The 20,450-nt window shown below is 42.0% G+C and overlaps 1 protein-coding gene across 1 annotated transcript in view; it reads left to right on the top strand.

Moving 5' to 3' along the window:
* cacna1ib (calcium voltage-gated channel subunit alpha1 Ib) overlaps positions 1–20,450 on the top strand; it is a gene marked incomplete at its 3' end in the record, with an annotated part of 148,468 nt that overhangs the window by 53,620 nt on the left and 74,398 nt on the right. Inside the window, 2 exon segments of the mRNA XM_080843756.1 lie at positions 9,476–9,573; positions 17,020–17,179. Of these exon segments, the coding sequence (XP_080699882.1) occupies positions 9,476–9,573; positions 17,020–17,179 (258 nt within the window).

Genomic DNA, 20,450 nt, shown 5'->3' with positions numbered 1-20,450 from the left:
ACACTACAGCATGGATATTCAAAAGCTTATCATACTATAGTCTTACTGATCTGACAAAAAACCGCATTGAAAAAAACTAAGGGAAGGCAAACATTACCTCTGCTTCACTGAAGGGGGCGTGCGAGAGCAAAGGAAAAAAACTTACCGGAGCATGAAAGTGTAGTGGGCGAAAGGCTTGATGTTTTGAATACATGTGTTACACAAAATACAATGAGCCACCTACTGCAACATGCCCTTGGTGTAGCTGTAGCTGCTGTTGTGGCTGTTGTTTCTTCCTCCCTAGATGTTCTCTGCACCTTTGCTTGAGGTGATGCAACGGCAATGAATCAGCACATTATTTTAGCTTTCGTTTAACTGCGTTAACTTGCGTGTGGTCAACTAAGTCGGTTTCAACTTTAAAATCGCTCTCGAAATATTAGAACTTTATAACCTTTGTATTCGCCGGCAAAGTATTAGAACTTTGTATTCGCTGGCAAAATTGTTGTATTAAAATTCTAAGAACTTTATGTTACCCCTTCCCTTCTCCCACTGTTCGTGTTGGCGTTGCAAGCTATTTTTAACCATGACGGGCGCAATAGTCGGGAGATTTGCTCCGTAATGCCCCCCCCCAAAAAACCGTGCACATTAACACTCACGCGCAGATAATGGGTTACAGCCTAAACGTATTGCCCTTACAATTTAAGTGAATTCTCCTTCTGCATATTGTTTTTTTACTTTTTCACTGTCGATTTCCAAATCTGTGTGAATATTCATGAGAGCAAGTCCGGTCAGTCTTTTGTCAGTCATCGTACTTCGTAGATATGTCTTAAGATTGTACTTAATGATCGCTCAGCAGACGTTGTTTAAACGGGCATTGTCAACAAGACTCAATGAATGTTTGGGTGGAAATTTGCCGAACTTTCCAGGGCTTGACAAGGCTCACTGCGATTTGGCTGTAACTCATTTAGCTGTTTCCACAGCTCCAAATCTGTATACTCAACGGCCATTAGTTGTCCGTACACCGATTTTATTTGCTGCCATACATTGTCGGATAAGGAGGAGGGGTGTAAGATACTGAAGCAAACCCTGAATATGCTGATCATAAAGTCAAATGACTCCATTCATTTGGACAGGGAGATCGTAGTACCGCATTTTTTTTGCGCGCCCCTCTGTCTGCAGTTTACCTATTGTAATATGCGTTCATAGTATTGAATTACAGTGGCAATGCATGCGTCGTGCTGGGAACAGCGTGTGTCAGATAACTTTTGTAAGCGTTTGTTTGTACTTTAATCACTCTTCGTTTGTTTGTGCTTTGTGCACTGGCCAGGCTCAGCGCATGATTGCAGACTCTCTCTCTCTTTCTTCTTCTCACGTAGCAGAAGGTACGTGCGTACAGCCGTATGGCAGCTGCAGGCTCATACAAAAACATTAACGTGAATTACTTGATGCTAATACCTAGCGCGGTGTCTATAGGATTTTCCATATACGTTAGCATTAAGCTAACGTATTTTCTACCACAGTTAAACATGCAATACTATGTGATTGTTTTTAGAAAACGAATGTTACGTGATGAGATTACTCAAATGTAGTCTGCATGTCTGCTCAGTTTAACAGTGCTACCCAAGCAAAGGTTTGAAAAGAACTTCAAGCTTCAGACTTTCTGTTAGGGACACAGCTTTCTATCTGCCAGGCAAATGGCAGGCTCATGACAACACGCGCAACCTTTGGGAGCATGAACTGCACCGAGTAAATTTTGCGCAACCGTTAACCCCCAACGCTGTAGCATGCAGCCGCCTTTAGCGAGGCTTTTAGTGTGTGATGGGGGCGTGACTGTTAGGACAAGCAGCTGGCTCCATTTCTGATGTCTGAGCTCTTGACATTGCACGCATATTATAGTTGGCGGAAAAAAAGCATGTTTTGAAACTTTGTTCGTCCACTCACTAACAATTGAGTCTCGTCTAGTTCTCGTCTGACGAAAATGTCTACATTTTTCGTCACATTTTAGTCTTTATATGGCTTTGGTGACGTTCGTCTTAGTCTCATTTTCGTCATGGAAAAAAGGGGTCTGACGACGTCATTTTCGTTTTCGTCTTGCCTGACGAAAACAACACTGGTATATTCAGAGTTTTGTATATATATATTCAGAGTTTTGTATATATATTCAGATTTTTTGGATAGCTTTCTGAAGAGATGTGTGGGGAAGGCGGAGGCTGTCAAGGAGGTGAGGCTACGATAATTATTACAGCGAGTGGAGAAGCTGACAGGCAGGGAGACAGGCAGGCAGGAAGACAGGCAGGCAGGAAGACTGGTTGGCACATAGACATGTAGGCACACAAGCGGGCAGACAGTCAGACAGTCAGACAGAGAGGCAGGCAAGTAAGTCTATAGGGAGGCATGTACATAGAAAGGGAGACAAACAGATAAGAAGACACACAGACAGGCAGGCAGGCAGGCAGGCAGGCAGACAGACAGACAGACAGACAGACAGACAGACAGACAGACAGACAGACAGACAGACAGACAGACAGACAGACAGACAGACAGACAGACAGACAGACAGACAGACAGACAGACAGACAGACAGACAGACAGACAGACAGGCAGGCAGGCAGGCAGGCAGAGGCAGGCAGGCAGGCAGGCAGGCAGGCATGCAGGCTGGGAGCAGCTGGAGGGTGGATCGGAGGTGGAGAAGTGAGAGGAGATGTAGCTCATCTTCCTGCCTCAGCTCTAAGCACACACACTGCCTAAATGTGGGATTCAATTAGTGAGGAGGATGGCCCGGATTGTGTGTGTGTGTGTGTGTGTGTGTCTGCAGGCCAAGACATACATACAGTATACACTCACTGTACGTGTATGTGCGTTTTTACAGTGTAGCCTGTGTGCAAGTGTGTACATTCACACTACAGCCTTTCTGTGTGAAAGTATTTGTTTGTGTGTGTGTACACGTGTGTGTGTATCAACCCCGTCTGCACTGCATGAGGACAGGAACAGATGGAAGCCTTTAATTAATATGCTTTTTGAAGTTGGCGGCGCGGGCGTGCTACCTATGGAAAATATGTTCGTCCTAGAGAAAGAAAGGTGGAAGGGAAGGGGGGAATAAAAACAGAAAACTGAGAAGTTGAACTGTTTCCCTGTCAGGCATCGCTCTAAGTCTCTCGGTGCATCTGTGGATGAGAGTGAGTGTGTCGGGTGGTGGTGGTGGTGGTGTGTGTGTGTGTGTGTGTGTGTGTGTGTGTGTGCGTGGGGGGAGTTGTTTGTGACAGGTTTAGTTTTTCAAGCCCTGTTATGACAAGTGTGCGACAAGCGACACAAACCTGTGCAGCTTCTCGGTGAAAGATACAATGTGGAGGCACTTCAGAGGGGTTCTGGAACATTCCATCCATTGACTACAGCTAGTAGAAAAAGGTACTTTTAGCATGCACAACATATGGTTATACCATACACGTATGTGTGCTACCAAAGGTGACATCTCATTTGACACATTTAGTCTTTGAAAGAACATCAGCACATTAGATATAGGCCTATACCCATTTATAGAAAATGCTAACCTGCGGGACGCCCAGCTGGGTTTGGACGGATGGTTATACCCAAAACCAAAAGCTTTTTTTCCTGGGTGGCCTCTCTCTTTGTCAGAATACTGGGCAACAACCTAAACCTATTTCACCTCTAGGAGTAAGCTCTGCTGCAGTCCTGCAATATGCATGCTTCAAAGCCAATACATGCAGCTTGCTGTCCAGCCTTTGAGATCTCCCTCTAGCAAAGATTGCTACATTATTGAGTGGGTTTCAGAGTCGCATGATAAAAAGGTTCATATTTTCTGTGTAGTTGCTTGTAATGCTCCTAATACCAGTGTATGCCCCCTACATCTCTTTGCCGTGGGCATGGTGGCGGTTTGGTGGGTTAGGGTGTTGAGAACGGGCTTGTGTGCGCACAGAAGAAACCGGAGAAGAAACCATGATGCTCACGCGTGCCATGCATCATGTCCGCACAGCTGGAGCCTTCCTCTGTACATGTTTTAACTACAAAATACATACATACACACACACACACACACACCACATACCACACTTCTGCACAAACACACAAACATTTCACACACACACACACACACACACACCACATACCACACTTCCGCACAAACACACAAACATTTCACACACACACACACACACACACACACCACATACCACACTTCCGCACAAACACACAAACATTTCACACACACACACACACACACACACACACACACACACACACCACATACCACACTTCTGCACAAACACACAAACATTTCACACACACACACACACACACACACACACACACACACACACACACACACACACACACACACACACACACACACACACACACACACACACACACACACACATACGTCATACACATGTGTACAGCTAAATACTAACACACACACAGAGACATACACATGAAAGTGCCCATATGTCATGACATTCTTTTATGCCTTTGTGATTATTGGCACGCACAAGCCTGACAGAGGCAGGCGCTTGGCACCAGTGGAATTCACAACATGGGCTTCATGGGAATTCAAAAAGGACGACTCACATGTCTGTTCCAGTTTGTTAGCAAGAGTGTATTCTGTGTGTGTGTGTGTGTGTGTGTGTGTGTGTGTGTGTGTGTGTGTGTGTGTGTGTGTGTGTGTGTGTGTGTGTGTGTGTGTGTGTGTGTGTACTTGTGTGTGTAAGAAAGAGAGTCAAAGTCAGTGCTTTTATCCATTTATCAAAGTCAGTGCTTTTATCCATGTGTGTGTGTGTGTGTGTGTGTGTGTGTGTGTGTGTGTGTGTGCATGTGCATGCATATGTGTGTGTGTATATATCTGTGTGTGTGTGTGTGTGTGTGTGTGCGTTCGTATGTGCATATATACAGTATTTGTGTGTGTGTGTGTGTGGCTTCTGTTTGTGTGTCGGTAAGCTACTCTTCCCAAGTTTTTGCAATCTATGGGCAGAAATGAATTTGAATAATTTATAATTGAATTAGAATTGCTCTACTTAAATAATTGCATTGAAAAACTGAAACTCAATAGCATCATTTGAAATGGAATGTATTAGTTTGGAACTGTATTCCAATAAACTTGAAATGGAATGTAATAATGAAAAAAATTATGAAATTGAACGTGTTTGCTGTGAAACAATTTGATCCTCACTGAAAATGTATATGTACGCTAATATACCTCCACATTCTGTTCAAACTCAGTTTCAGTTCTTGCAGTTAAATGTCAGTTTGCTGAGACACACACATCTGGGCGTTGACGAATAGCAATCGAGCACAGATTGTTAAGTCTGACACCTCGTGTCATAGCCATGTTCCGGTCCAAACACTCCTTCAGATCCCAAAAGCAAGCAACGTTGGTGGAAACTGTGAATTTTTCACAATCTCTTCCCTCTGGAGTCCTGTTTATCGATTATTCAGAAATCACATATGTCTATGTCTTGGCAAAATGACTGACTTGGTGAAAGCTATTTTGTTACCATGCAGAGTGGGGAATGCATCACAGTGTTGACAGTGTCATGACCCTCAGGGTCACCTTCCACCACATGCTTTAATAAAACATAGAATAAACAACAAAACACCCAGTAAAACATCAGTGCAAACAACAGTTAAACAGAGCATAGCTCAGCAATTAGTTACAATTGCTTTTGCTTTATAAATTGAGATGCGGTTGATGCAGTTTAAAAAGATTTAAAGGTTTTAAGAGCAGCTTTTAATTCTGTAATAGAGATGTAAGGGGAAGATAAGTGTCCCAAGTTTGGGTGTAGTATAGAAGAAGGTCCTGGCGGCCATTCTGCTGAGGTCAATGGCTGGTAGTGCCAGTGGACCTGCTGATGAAGACGGCAGGGAGCAAGAGGGAGTGTCAGCCTGAAGGAGGTCTGGGAGATAAACAGGGGGAAGATTATAGGGAGCTTTAAATGTTAATAGCAAGGATTTAAACAGCTGATCCATTGTGGCACGGGGAGCCAGTGTAATTGAATCGGCAGGGGTGTGACATATTCAGTGGACTTTGATCATGAAATAATCCATCCTGCGGAGTTCTGAATGAGTTGAAGTCGGTGAAGACGTTTTTTTTTTTTCGGGGATGCCTGCAAGGATCGCATTACAGTTGCCAATGTGTGATGTGACCAAAGTAGGGATATTTTTTTGTGGTGTGACATTGGTTATATGACTGGAGAAAGAAACTGTCCAGGATGACGCCAAGGCTCTTAACCTCAGTGGAGCAAGGGTATGCATTGGTTATTTACATTTACATTTAGTCATTTAGCAGACGCTTTTACCCAAAGCGACATACAAGGGAGAGAACCATCAAGCTACGAGCAATAGCGGCCTGGTGTAACAACAAATACTACTTTACATAAGAAATAGATAAAAGTGCAGGAATGTAACTACTGTAAGTCCAAGTTAAGTACTAGTTGAAGTGCAAGTTAGGAAGGGAGGTGCTCTCTCTAGAGTTGGGTCTTCAAAAGCTTCTTAAAGGCAGAGAGGGACGACCCTGCTCTATTATTATGGTTGTTGGTTATATGACTGGAGAAAGAAACTGTCCAGCTGGCCCTGAGAAAAGAGTGGACCCAGGTGTTCTCAGTGAGTAAATCGCGTCTCCAGCTCGGACTCTGAGTGGGATTACATTTCCACTGAGAGTGGTAGCGCGAGACGGAGATGAGATGCTAATGGAAGCCGGTCTACACACGTACTCACTGAAGCGCAGTGTTGAAAGAGACACTACACTGACACAAACGATCAGCATTTTGTTCTCGCCTTATCTACAGTGACAGAATTTTTGCTTTCATTCGGTCTCCCCTTAACATTTTCCTATTTGATTTTCCATTTGAGAGGTGGAATACTTACTTGCTACAGCTTTTCAAAGCGTGTCTCACATGGTGGAACTTGGGTTCTCCCAGAGATGAAATGTGTTCAAATAAGAAGTACTGGTGCAGGAGTGGGGTAAATTGTAACCTAACAATCAAAAATGAAACTGTTCTCAGTTTGTGTCTCAGAGTACATTTATAAAACTTTAACCCCTCTATTTTTTTTTTTACCAATGTTCTTTTTTCTAGGCATGTTTTCACAGAGTTTGCAGAAAACTACATATTGGCCTCAAAGGAAGGAGAGAAAGAATGAGACAGAGAGAAAGATTGAGAGAGGGAATCATAATTTTCCCAGTGGTCCCTGATACACACTGAAGACCCCCTAGATGTTCTGTATGGTTCCTCAAATACTCAAATATTTATGATGGCTGTTTTTGGAAGTGTTCCAGTTTAGAAGCAGAGATTCAAACTCTCTTGCCTCAGCACCTGAATCTGTTTATATAAACTGTAAGAGAGAGAGAGAGAGAGAGACAGAGAGAGAGAGAGAGAGAGAGAGTGTGTGTGTGTGTGTGTGTGTGTGTGTGTGTGTGTGTGTGTGTGTGTGTGTGAAAGAAAGAAAGAGAGAGAGAGAGAGAGAGAGAGAGAGAGAGAGTGTGTGTGTGTGAGAGAGAGAAATAGAGAGAGAGAGAGAGAAATGAGTGTGGGGGTAGGGATATCTGTGGTTGGTGAATGGACCACAACGAGTACTTCATTACCAGCAGAAATGAGGCAGGCCTGGTTGGAGTGGTAATTAAAGCTACATACAAATCATGTCGTGTATAATCACACACCACACACCACACCACACCACACACACACACATAGATGCACACACACAATGAGGGAGGTACTTGTTCTCAGGTACTATTCTCCTGTCATACAGTATGAGTCCAGTACTACACACTCAGTAATCGTGAAATGCACACAGTTACGGTCCAAAATAGACAGTGATTTTTTTTATCCCACATGTTTCACCTGATGCAGCAAACTGGCACTAATGGAAAATGGCTGTTGGTCCAGAGAGAGCTCATTTCAGGCTTTTACTGTATAACTTCTCTCGGCTGGTTCTGAGAAGAAAGAATGGCTTGTTTTGTTTCTTTTCTTTTCCGATTGCATGTTTTAAATAACTGTGTGTGTTCGATATCCCCAAGGTAAAAGTAGACAGGGAGGAATTAAAATGAATACAGCTGACAATATGGATTTAAGAGATGGTTTCTGATTCTGAGAGCAGACAGGCTGTGTGGGAAACACAGCTATGCTATGCTACCGTTTGTCTTTACCTCAGCCCTCTGTCATAACATTAACATGACCATGCTATGACCCTGTTCTAACCAATACCATGTATTATATAGTGTATACTCACTTTTCCCAACCCGGCTTCAACCTATAGCACTCTGGAGTCCGAGGCCTTTTAGTCTCTTCTTAGTCTGACCAGTCACCCTCCACAATGAATATTGATGAGTCAGGTTTTCTTGCCACATAATGACCCAATAGCAAATCTTACGTAGATGTAAAACAAACTCAGTTTCTGTAATGGAGGAAACCTCTTTACACAAATCCAGACACACAATTTAAATGACCTTATGATATATATATATCACCATGACATTTAAGGTCCATTGATTCAGCCATATCATGTTACCATTATTGGAAGGGACCATGACAACTCTGATTATGTTACATGCCATCGCAGCTCATGTCACAGGCTATTAAACTGTCATAGGAGGGAGTGACCTTAGTGCTCTGATACACCTCACGAACCCACAGATGGTGGTAGTGTGTGCAGTGGGCTCAGTGAAGTGGAGATCATGTGCACTCATGTGCCAGAGTGCTCGGCTGGTCTGCCGAGGTCAGATGGTCTTTGTGAGTGCTTCCTGGTGTGTGGGGACTCTAAAGCCGGTGTTTTTCTGCATCGGAAACTGATGTTCAACAACTGGCTTCTGGCATTAGCCAGTCATTTCTGTCAGGAAATGGAATTCACTTAAAATGCTCTTTGCCTGTCTTTGCCCTTCCTCCCTCTGCCTGTCCGTCATTCTTTCATTCTTTCTTTCTTTCTTTTATGTCTCTCCACCCTGTAAATCATTCCTCCTTTCCTATGCAGACTTTTCAGCACCCAATCCCTAATGGATGTTGTGTCATGGAGTAGCAGATATGTGTTCCCTGTAGTAAACAACACTTAGAGAAGCCTCTGCTTTGTCTGTACTCTTCTCTAGAAGGAAAACCTTAATATTTAATGTTATACCTTTATGTTTTATGATCCTTTGTCTAATGCTTCATGGAATTTACTTGATGCATGTTTTGAATGAATATTTTATAATCAATTAATAGATAATGATGAACATGTTTTAATTCAAAACTATCCAGGGAAACATCTGCCAGAAAATCACATTAACTTAATGCATTTCACAATGTAACGTTTTTTTTTTATTTGATACTTTTGATTTAGATACAAAAATTGTGTCCCCAGCACTGGTCTCTGGGGAATTCCATTTATGATCTATTCATTACAAAGGAAGTGTTGCTATCTCAAAGGAATCTGATGTGTTCTTCCATATAAACAGTATATATCAATCATGATTTTGTTCTAACCTCCACTTCCTTTTATCTCTCATTTTTTTCAGGGTTGTGGAGTATTCCTTGGACCTGCAAAACATCAATCTCACAGCAATCAGAACAGTGAGAGTCCTGCGACCCCTCAAAGCCATCAACCGGGTGCCAAGTAAGTGGTCGCTGTAGAGAGTAATTTCCACCTTTCTATTGTTTATCTCTGAGAAAACTAAATCTGTATAATTTGATATAATCTCAGTCCACCACTTCAGACCTCATAATATAAGAGTTCAGTTTTGAAAGGGCACAAGTGAAAACCCATTTCTCCAAGAAAAAAAAACCCTACATAAGCCAACCAACCACACATGCTATTATAGCCTAATAAACATCTTTAACATTACACCATGAATAACGCCCAGGGCACAAGACTCGAGTCTCTCTCTCTCTTTCTCTCTCTCTCTCTGAAATGTGATTACCCTCGAGGTAATGTTGACTTGCCTGATCTGCAAAGATGATTGCGTGCCTTGGGCCACCTCAGGCAGACTCTTGGTTTCGATAGGAGGCGTCAAACTCCATCTCCACAGCTACACGCTGCAGTGTGAAACGCTGTCACGAGGGCAGATGAACGTGCCACTGGAGAGCGTGAGGACAAGTGTGAGGCGAGTCATTAAGGCCAGCTCGAGAGCGGAGTGACGGTGTAGAGAGGCGTGAGAGGTGCACGTGCCAAAGAGAAAGAGGGATGAGAAAAAGAAAGAGGGATGAGAAAGAGAAAGAGGGGAAAGTGAATTGTGATCCATGGAACAGCCAATGGGGGGAATAAGGCTGCATCTGAATCTTATTCAATTCACAAGGTCGTAGTATAGATATTGTAGATGGTGTTTTTGCGTTTTTTTTTCCGTTTGTCTGTGTTTGTGCTGTCTTTTCAGAGGCCTGCTGCATAATCCATGCTTTGGCAGTGCTGCATTTGTCATTTGAATTTGATTAACCAAATGAGAGGAGGATAGGGAGAGAGAGAGAGAGAGAGATCTGAGCAAAAACAAAAGAAAAGAAACAATCAGGACAGGAGTATCAACAGACGACAACATTCACACACACACAAACACACACACACACACACACACACACACAAACACACACACAAACACACTTTAGGCTTTGTTTGGAGGATCAGCAGTGATCCCCGAAGTCTTTCATGGCAGGATTTGAGATCGGAGAAGGGGGACCTCTCCTCCTCTCTCGTATCCACTTCCGGTAAGACTCCTGCACAGAGCTTGAGAGAAAAAAACAACAAAATCTCTCTCGAAATCTCTCGCCGTCTGTCACTGAGATCAAAGAGCCGAGCCAACAGCGCCGGCAGCTGATGTCCACGAGATCCCCCTTAGATGACGGATCCCAGCTTATCCCTCTCTCAAAAGTGGAGGAGAAGGAGTGAAATGGGTCTCTTTCCCTTCGCATCGACCACCTCTATTCCCTTTTTTCCACAGTGTGTAAAGGGGGCTAATGGCTAGTTCTGAAGACAACTGGTGAGGGAGGGAGAGAGAAATAAGAGATCAAATAGAGTGAAACAAAGAAGGGACAAAGAAGGGACATGGATAGCATCCACCCAAACCATAGCCATATCCATATCCATAGCCATAGCCATAGCCATAGCCATATCCATAGCCATATCCATAGCCATATCCATATCCATAGCCATAGCCATATCCATAGCCAAAACTGAGTATCAAAGAGTAGCAGCATGTTTGTTTTTTATTATTTCACCAAACCAGGGATAGAGTATTTGCGATAGAGAGACTGTACCCTCTGAGATTTTCCTTATGTTCCTTCCTCAGTCCTAGTGTTACTAGGTGTCACTGCAGAAAAGTACACAAACAGTGTATCTCTCTTATACAACAAGATCATTTTACTGTCATTTCCAGTGGGCAGTTAATGTTGGAGGCATATGCCAAGACTGGTCATTTTCCTCAGGCCACCCACAGGCCTCTAGCCAGTGTGTGTAAACACACTCTGTATTTGTCACGAGGGAGATCCCACACGCCTCTGTGCTTCTAAGTCTAACCATATGCATGCGTAATGCATGCCAACGCAAGCAACGCCCACGCCGCCTGAGCTGGGAGAATCTTTGGTCCACTGGACGAAAGCAGAAGGGCTATGTGTGCATGGCATATGTGTTTGTAATGCAATACATATAAATATACGGAAGCGTGAGTGTCATCAACTAGTGTGGAAGAACAAGTATGGATATCATGAGCTAGTGTGGAAGAACATGTATAGATATCATCTGCTAGTGTGAAAGAACAAGTATGAATATCATGAGCTAGTGTGGAAGAACATGTATAGATATCATCAGCTAGTGTGGAAGAACAAATATGGATATCATGAGCTAATGTGGAAGAACACGTTTAGATATCATGAGCTAGTGTGGAAGAATAAGTATAGATATCATGAGCTAGTGTGGAAGAACATGTATGGAGATCATGAGCTAGTGTGGAAGAACAAATATGGATATCATGAGCTAGTGTGGAAGAACAAATATGGATATCATGAGCTAATGTGGAAGAACAAGTTTAGATATCATGAGCTAGTGTGGAAGAATAAGTATAGATATCATGAGCTAGTGTGGAAGAATAAGTATAGATATCATGAGCTAGTGTGGAAGAATAAGTATGGCTAGAATGAGCTAGTATAAGGACTTTGTTTTGGTCCTGTTGAGGGCAATAACCTAAATTACCAGACGCGCCTGGTGTGGGCTTTCCATGAGCGAACCAAGGTTGGGACATGTTTTGCTACACGCTGGTCTGTGAGCCGCTGATGTAGTCTGCTGTTCTTCAGCCAGCTTAGTCATGCTTATCACTCCTCTAATTGGATTGTTTGATGTTGGGATTCAATTTTACTTTTATACTTACCCAGGCTGTAAGAGCAGATCATGGGAGCTGCAAAGACCCCCATGTAAAAGTAATTATTATTAGTGGAATTAGGAGATGGGTATGAAACAGGAATTGATGCAATCAATCATATCAGATGACATGTCTTGGAGTTCTTTAATGGAATACAAGAAAAAAGAATAAATAATAAAAAAAACATGCAACGCAATATTGAGCCCCGTTTTAATTCCCACTGAAGAGAAAGAAACTTTTGCCTGAAGTCTGGCTCCAGCCCTATAAATGGTTGATGGTACAAGAGTTCTTTGGCATCGCTGCAGATTTAATTTGGGTCTTTATTTAGACGCTTATAAAAGAGGCAATCGACTCCTTTATTAAACTCTGTTTCAGAGGAGAGCAGCGAACCCCTCCTCATTCAGCTGGAAGAGAGAAGACAAACACAGTCTCTCTCTATCTCTCTTTCTCTCCCTCTCCCTCTCTCTATCTCTCTTTCTCTCTCTCTCCCTCACTCTCTCTCTTTTCTCTCTCTCTCTCGTTCTTTTTCTCTTTCTTTCTTTCTTTCTCTCTCTCTCACTCCCTCTTTTTCTCCATCTCTCATAATTTGTCCGTCTGTCTGCTCATTGTCACTGTCAGTCCGGCTCTTCTCCTCTGGAGAACCACATATAGTATAGTCTCTCATTCTTTGTATCTGTAAATGTCAGTCTCTCAGGCTATCCCATATGGACAAAAAGTCTGTACAATTCATATGTTCAATTTGATAGAGTGCAATTATAGTCCCTTTCAATAACAGTAACAGTGTTTGGTCAGTCTTTCTAAGTTTTCACTGACCATCACCTTAACCAAACCCAATACCTAACCCTAGCCTTACCCATACATTTTAGTAAACAGAGTCTCAACATATAATTTGTTCATGATCTGTAGATAGATATTGGGGACCATACAAATAAAGTGTGACCAAACTATGTTATTCTTGTATGTTGAAGGGTATTATGCCATTTTAATATGAAATGTATATGCAAGCGCTTTACCACATAATTATTATGCAAGTATTGTACATGTGATTCCTATGCAGTTTTTCCATACCTTTTCCATACGGGATGTAACTCATTCTCCATCTTCATGACTGTAGTCTATTCTGTTTCTCCTCTCTTCTTCTTATGAACTCTATACAAAAAGGATCAATCAAACAGACAAATAACTCAATTATTATGTTTATTATTCAAGAAATACAACTCTCACTCAGTCGTTCTACTGACATGCATGACGAATACGCCTTTTGAGTCCCCATATAAGAGCCTTAATTAAATGGCAATGCATTTCATTCAGGTTTAATTTCTTTTGTAGTTATACACAAGAAAAGATGTTGAATTCCTCTTGATGTTGGTTGGGGATTTCCCACTGTGACCATACCTCTCACTGTCAATCGTACCCAACAACCTAGCCTAGGTATTATAATAACAGGGTGCACTACAGCTACCATACTGAAACTTAGCAATGTCGGTTTGACGGTTGTAATGCACCCTACTCCTAATTATTTTTAATTATATGTCTTGGTTAACATAAAAAGGTAATTAACTACAGGATTAACTGCAGTAGTTAATATCAGTAGTAGTACTAATATTCAGTTTTTAATGCTAAATTGGTTACTTATGTCATCAGAAATAATACATTAAACAGAAATACTTTTTCTGGATGCTTTGTGAAATTCATTAATACTAAATTCATTAACAGACTTTAAATATCAACATTGAACTATATGTTATAGTTTATTAAGGCTAACATTCATTTAAGCCTTTTTTATCGTTTATTTTTGTTAATTGATGCATGAAACAGTATTCATTCAGGGAACTAGTGAAGAGCAAATTAACTACACAACATAGAAAAAAATGTTACGACACTTTACAGCTTTCACTTTGCAGTGGTTGATGAGGGAAAACCAGAATAAATGAACATAATAAACATAATGTACACTAATAGGATCCTGTGCTCCCTGAGAGCCCTTTTGAAAGGCTGTCCCTCTCTCTCTCTGTCTCTCTCTGTCTTTCTCTCTCTGTCTCTCTCTCTCTCTCTCTCTCTCTCTCTCTCTCTTCCTCTCTCTATCTGCCTGCTCTGTGCTCTGTGGCTGCAGTGGGAGCTGCGGGGCCTGTGAGGTCATCTGACATGTGTCTGTGCCTGTGCCAACCGCTTCCCTCCCACCCAAGCCCTCGCTCTCCCTACAGGCACAAAACAGCTCATTTGGCTTCATGGCTCCCCACAAACACTTCTCCTCATGTCAGCTATCAGGGTGTTTTTGGTTTTGTTTTCTTTTGTGGTCTCTCTCTCTCTCTATTTATCTCGCTCTCTCTTTCTATCCCTCTTTCTCTCTGTCTGTATCCCTCTCTTTTTGTCTCTATTGCAGAGTACCTTTGAAGTCATTGTATGCATTTGTGTGTCTGTCTGCACAAAACCGCAAAAAAACTTTAAATATACAAAACAGACCAAAAGGAAAGTTTGTATTCAGTTTACTCCAGGGTTCCAGTACCCAGTTGAATACAGTGAGTTGTGTATAAGGCTTCATTACTTTCATAATGGTCTAGCTCCTGCTGTAGCCTACTTCAAGGGCTGTAAGTTTGGGAAATTAATTGAAGCAATTTCCATTCAACATTATAGGGATTATTTTTTGAACAGTTGAAACCACAGTTGATTCCTCTTAATCTCTCTCTCTCTCTCTCTCTCTCCCTATCTGCCTTCTTCAATTCTACATTCCATTCTATTCTATTTTTTATTCTATTCTATATTCTATATTCTATTCTATATTCTGTTCTATATTCTATAGACCAAATCAGAAGGTTTTTTTAAACAAAGGTTGCCAAGGTACTTCCGGGTGGCAAACTGTCATCCTGTCAACAGCCGAAGTAGTTCATTTACGCAAATGTTATGGCGAAATCGTGTTGTGTTTGGGCTCGTAATGCCAAATGTATCCAGGCACTTAATTATTGTTACTTTTTTATAGCACTATTTCAGCAAATTCTATATTTCAATCGTTGATAATACTTTTATTGAGAGTAATAACACAAGCGGGTGACTCATATCAATGCTTATTTCCCCATTATGCCTGCGCACGCTGAAAGCTGAGCTAACGTACAGTTTGGTCAACTTTCTTCCCCTAGCAAATGTTAGCAAGCTAGGATGTCTAATGTTAGTCAATCAACGCCATCAACTCGCCACAATATTACCTGCAGAATATGTCTCAAAAGCTTGTGCAAGTTTATACAAATAGGATAATAGGAAATAAAACGATTTTGTTGGGTTGCTGTTGGGTAGCTTACGGTAGTAAAACGTTGGGTAGCATAGCTTGCTAGCGTGAGAGTGCTAGTCCCGTTGTTATAAATAAACCAACCACATACAGTGGCGTGATCTGGCTTGGCTATGATACGCTTCCTTAATCTTTTTTTATAATGCAGGTCGGTCAAACCCTGATTCTGACCACACTGATTGTGCCCCATCAAAACACCTGGAACCTGAGCTAGCTAACTCCAGTCCAACCACATCTGCTAAGAGACCACAAATCCTCAAAACTGCTCATGTACAATGACAACGTTTTCAATACTTTCAATAAGATCGATAGATAGGTACTTTATTAATATCTGTATGGACATATTCTTGTGTCTAAAAAGATAGCTTGAAAGCTACAAACAGTCCTGAAATCGTTCATGTTAAGTTGGCTATAGCGATCTCAGTAACTACGAGTTTGATACTTCAATGTATTTCAATGACTTGGTCGTTGCAATATTACCGTTATTTCGCTAACAAATATCAACAGCAACAAAATCACCAACGTCTAGTTTTTCAGTTAACAAGATCATCATCATAAAACATGTTGACATGGCATGGAAAAACCTGTCAAAAAATCCTGTTGGTTTGTTAAGGTTTACTATGGGCAGGGGCGACGTTTGCCACCCGGTAGTGAGATGTTTGTTGTTGTGACGTCATGCTGAATTTTCATATTCTATATTCTATTCTATATTCTATTCTCTCCCTGTCATGTGTTTCGCTCTGCATGAACTGTCTGTGTTGTCTTCTTTCTGTCTTCGTCCTGACCACTGTGGCCCCCGGTCCCTGCAGACTGTGCTTGGGGCCACGGGTGGCACCTCAAGTGCCTCTTCAGGGTCACCGTGGCCGTGCCCCTATGTATACGAGAGGGATTATCTATCATTAGGCCATTAGAGGGGGATTAGAGGGCCATGTGAAAGCCAAGCCACTTAGCCTATGATTAAGACCCGCAAGATTTTCAAAGATGTGCCCAGTGCCTCCCCTCACAGTTCTTATAAATACATAAATGGACTGAGGCAAAAGCCTGGGGTGTTTTTGTTCCATCTGAGTTACATATGAATTAATAATCTCTGAATAAGAGTTGACTTGTAGATTTTGTTATTTTGTTAACTTTTAATGTACATATTAATGTGTCCTTCTTTGGACATGGAACAGTCCAACCTCTCTGGACCTTTAATATGACACGGTTTAAGATGAGGCTAATACATCGACTCTAATGCCTTCAACACTTTCTGAAAATGAGGAAAAGAAGATGATTTTGTTGTTCTTTTGGTTCTCTTTTTCACTCTGCGTATATTGTGTAGTTATCTCTGTGTGTCTACATATGTGTGTGTGTGTGTGTGTGTGTGATCATGTGTGTGTGTGTGTGTGTGTGTGTGTGTGGTGTGTGTATGTGTGTGTGTATGTGTGTGTGTGTGTTCCAGGCATGCGTATCCTGGTGAACCTGCTGCTGGACACGCTGCCCATGCTGGGGAACGTGCTTCTGCTCTGCTTCTTCGTCTTCTTCATCTTTGGCATCATCGGCGTGCAGCTGTGGGCCGGTCTGCTGCGCAACCGCTGCTACCCTGCGGAGAACTTCACCCTGTGAGTGCTGGTCCCTCGCACACCACATTCAGTCTCAGTTACACCTGAGGATAGAGGGAACATAGGTCCCAGACCTGTAATTATAATCTGTAGAAGCCTAATTCTCAAGTGTTCCGCTCATTCTGGGTGAGTAGATTAAGAGATGGAAAATGTGGTAGACTGATAAAATGTCTATGTGAAACATATATTGCATGTACAGTATATATTGCCAATGTGAATGTCTGATTGAGCTGAGAATATTATCCAAACCGAATCCCATTTGCTTTTGTCTGTTGATCCGCTCAGGAGTTCTGGTATTTATTTTTGGTTTCTTATAGAAGTCATAGTTCTGGTCCATATGTGATAAAGTTTACTGTCCACAGACCATGTAGGGAGCACGGTTGTAGGCAAGCCTAGTGTTGTCCATGCACAGACTATATAGGAAGCAATGTAGAAGCTTAGTGTTGTCCATGCACAGACTATGTTGAGAGCAATGTTGTAGGCAAGGTGTTGTGCAAAGCTTCAGAGGCTTCCCCACCAAATCCCGATCAACCCCAAAGTCCTCCTCCCACGCACACACCCCTCCAGATTAACATACCCCCCATGTCTTCCTAGTGTTCATAAAGGGTAATTATGAACACAAATTTGAACAATGTAAATGTTATTACCTTGTTCTTGTCAATTCATTGGCTTAATTAAAATCCTGTGGTGTTTGTTTGCGCCTGTCGCTTTCTCTCCTGCTCCCTCCTTCCGTCTATCCCTCTCTCTTTCTTTCTCTCCCTCTTTCTCTCTCTCGCCCCCTCTGTCTCTTTCTCTTTCTCTCCCTCTCTCTCTCTGCTTTTTATACATATTCACACCTTTCTTCTTTTCTTGGCTTTCATTAATATTCAAGCTGAGTGACTTCTCAAGTATTACTGTGCCAACAGCAATTCTTGTCAGTTTTGCTCAGGTCTACCCAAGTCCACAGACACACTGTGGAGGTATGTGTCTGTGTGGGTATGTGTGTGTGTGTGTGTTTGTGTGTGCATGTGCGTGTATGCATGTCTCTTTGTGTGTGTGTTTTTTTGTGTGTGTGTATGTGTATATACTGTGTGCGTGTGTGTGTGTGTGTGTGTGTGTGTGTGTGTGTGTGTGTGTGTGTGTGAGAGAGAGACTCAGTCTGCATATGTGTGAGTTTGCCCATGTGTATGTGTGTGTGTGTGTGAGTGTACGTAAGTGTTGTTCCCCAATCACTGAATACTTTACTTTTACATATAGTCATTTAGCAGACAGTTTTGTCCACAGAGACGTACAAGGAAGAGAACAGTCAAACTATGAGCAATAGAGACCTAGTGTAACAATACATACTATTTTACGTAAGAAATTGAAAAAAAGTGCAGGAATGTAACTCCTGTAAGTGCAAGTTAAGTACTAGTAGAAGTGCAAGTTAGGAGGGGAGGTGCTCTCTGAAGAGTTGGGTCTTCAAGAGCTTCTTAAAGGTAGAGAATACTTGATTGATATTAACTCGTCACATGGGCACATTGCTTGATGGAAAAATGCAAAGTAATTACAAACGGGGTTTGAATCTTCTTGATTTGATGGATCCAATTAAAGAAATATTAACAGGAAACGGTCTTCATTTGTAAGCCGGAATACTGAGTTGTCAGTCTGACATATATATTTGCACATGCAATTTCAGGACTTTACAGGTCCTGCAAAATCCTAGCCTGACGTCTTGGGACAATCAAGTTTTCTTGTCGGTCTGGCAAAATGTATCAACACCCTGTCCGATGGGCTAGCAGAAATTATCCCCTGCATCACCTGCTTCCCATGCAAAATAGTATATATACCAGAAAATCTGATATCAAAAAAGCCATCCTCCATGGTCTTGGTAAAAAGTTAAAATATGAGAATGTAGCCTAAACCAAATGTTTAAAAGTCACAATACACAATGAATCAATACATTATCAAAGGTCATCAAGTTGGCAATATTTCTTTTGAGATGAATATTTGAGAGTTGGTACATAGTAAGCAAAATCCAGAAAAGGATAAGCAAAATGTGTTAAAATTCCGGTTGAATCAAGAAGAGGATATCTGTATAGCCTGAAAGGTAGAGGCCTTTTATTTGCTTTAGTTGCTTGCGTGACTTGTTTTTGTGTATGTTAATTACGCTAACAGATTCACATTTGTAACTATAATAATTATAACTAAAAAAATAATAACCACAAAGCAGTTCCGCTTAGGGCACCCAATTGAACAGGGGAAGAAGATCAAACTTTAGTTAGATGCATAATGATATTTATGATGATTGTAAATATAAGTGTATTTGTATCGCTTTTTTGAATTTATTTTCCTTTGCTACATACGTAAGCCCTGCTGTAGCTTGATAAGGCAGAGATCTAATCAGAGAAAATGACCCTGCCGCTCCCGGTCGCCTGCGCGGCTCATCACAGGCCGAGATGAAAAGATGTTCTCTGATTTGTACGCTCCTCTAATAAAGGCACGGATAAAAACAGACACACAGGGTTTTTTTTTATTTGCAAATGAACACGTTGAATGAAATCAGTCAATCAGTCTTATTTTTTTATTATTTAGTTTTTTTGTGAATGTTTTTTGAATGAGCACCTGTGCTTTGAAAATCTATTTGCTTGTTATTTTCTTTTTTCTTCTTCTTTCTACCTTTGATTTATCCCTGTTTGCTCTTTAGTGGCCTGTGGTTTGATCACGGCGGCGGTGTGGGGTACGGGGAGGTCGAGATGAAACGATGGGTACATGCTAAGTGGTGGGTAAAGGGCACAGGGTCTGGTGGGGCTGTGTACGTGTGAACACACACACACACACACACACACACACACACATGCGTTTCGTCTCACTCTTGTTCTCACCAGCATGGAGCTCTTAATCAGCACTCAGCCTGCAGAAGCTCCTGGTGCATCAGTGGCAGTTGTGGATTTCGCTTTAATGTCTAACGTTTGTCAGGGTTGGTGGTGTGAAGGGGTTTTTCATCAGTCGTCTGGGAGCTAATGGTCCTTACACCGGCATGTATAGGCTTTGGGGATTGTAGACACGCCAGTGGTAGAGTGTGCTTTAATGTGCGCCGTGATTGTCAGGGGTAGCGGTGGCGGTGTCATGTTTTTGATTGGTGGTTTGTTGGTTGGGGAGCCCGCCCTCCTGCTGAGGCCTGGCAGGTGGGCCCACTGAGGACACTCAAGAAACCCATCCTTCCCATGAACCTCTCTGTCATTCATGCTGCTCCTCACTCCTCCTCCTCCTTTGGAAAGCTATCACTTTGTTTTTCTTTATTGGTTGTTGT

This window comes from Sprattus sprattus (genome assembly GCF_963457725.1).
Source record: "Sprattus sprattus genome assembly, chromosome: 1".
Classification (NCBI taxonomy): Eukaryota; Metazoa; Chordata; class Actinopteri; order Clupeiformes; family Clupeidae; genus Sprattus; species Sprattus sprattus.
The sequence above is the reverse complement of the archived record's forward strand: the minus strand, read 5'-3'. Positions and strand labels throughout refer to the sequence as shown.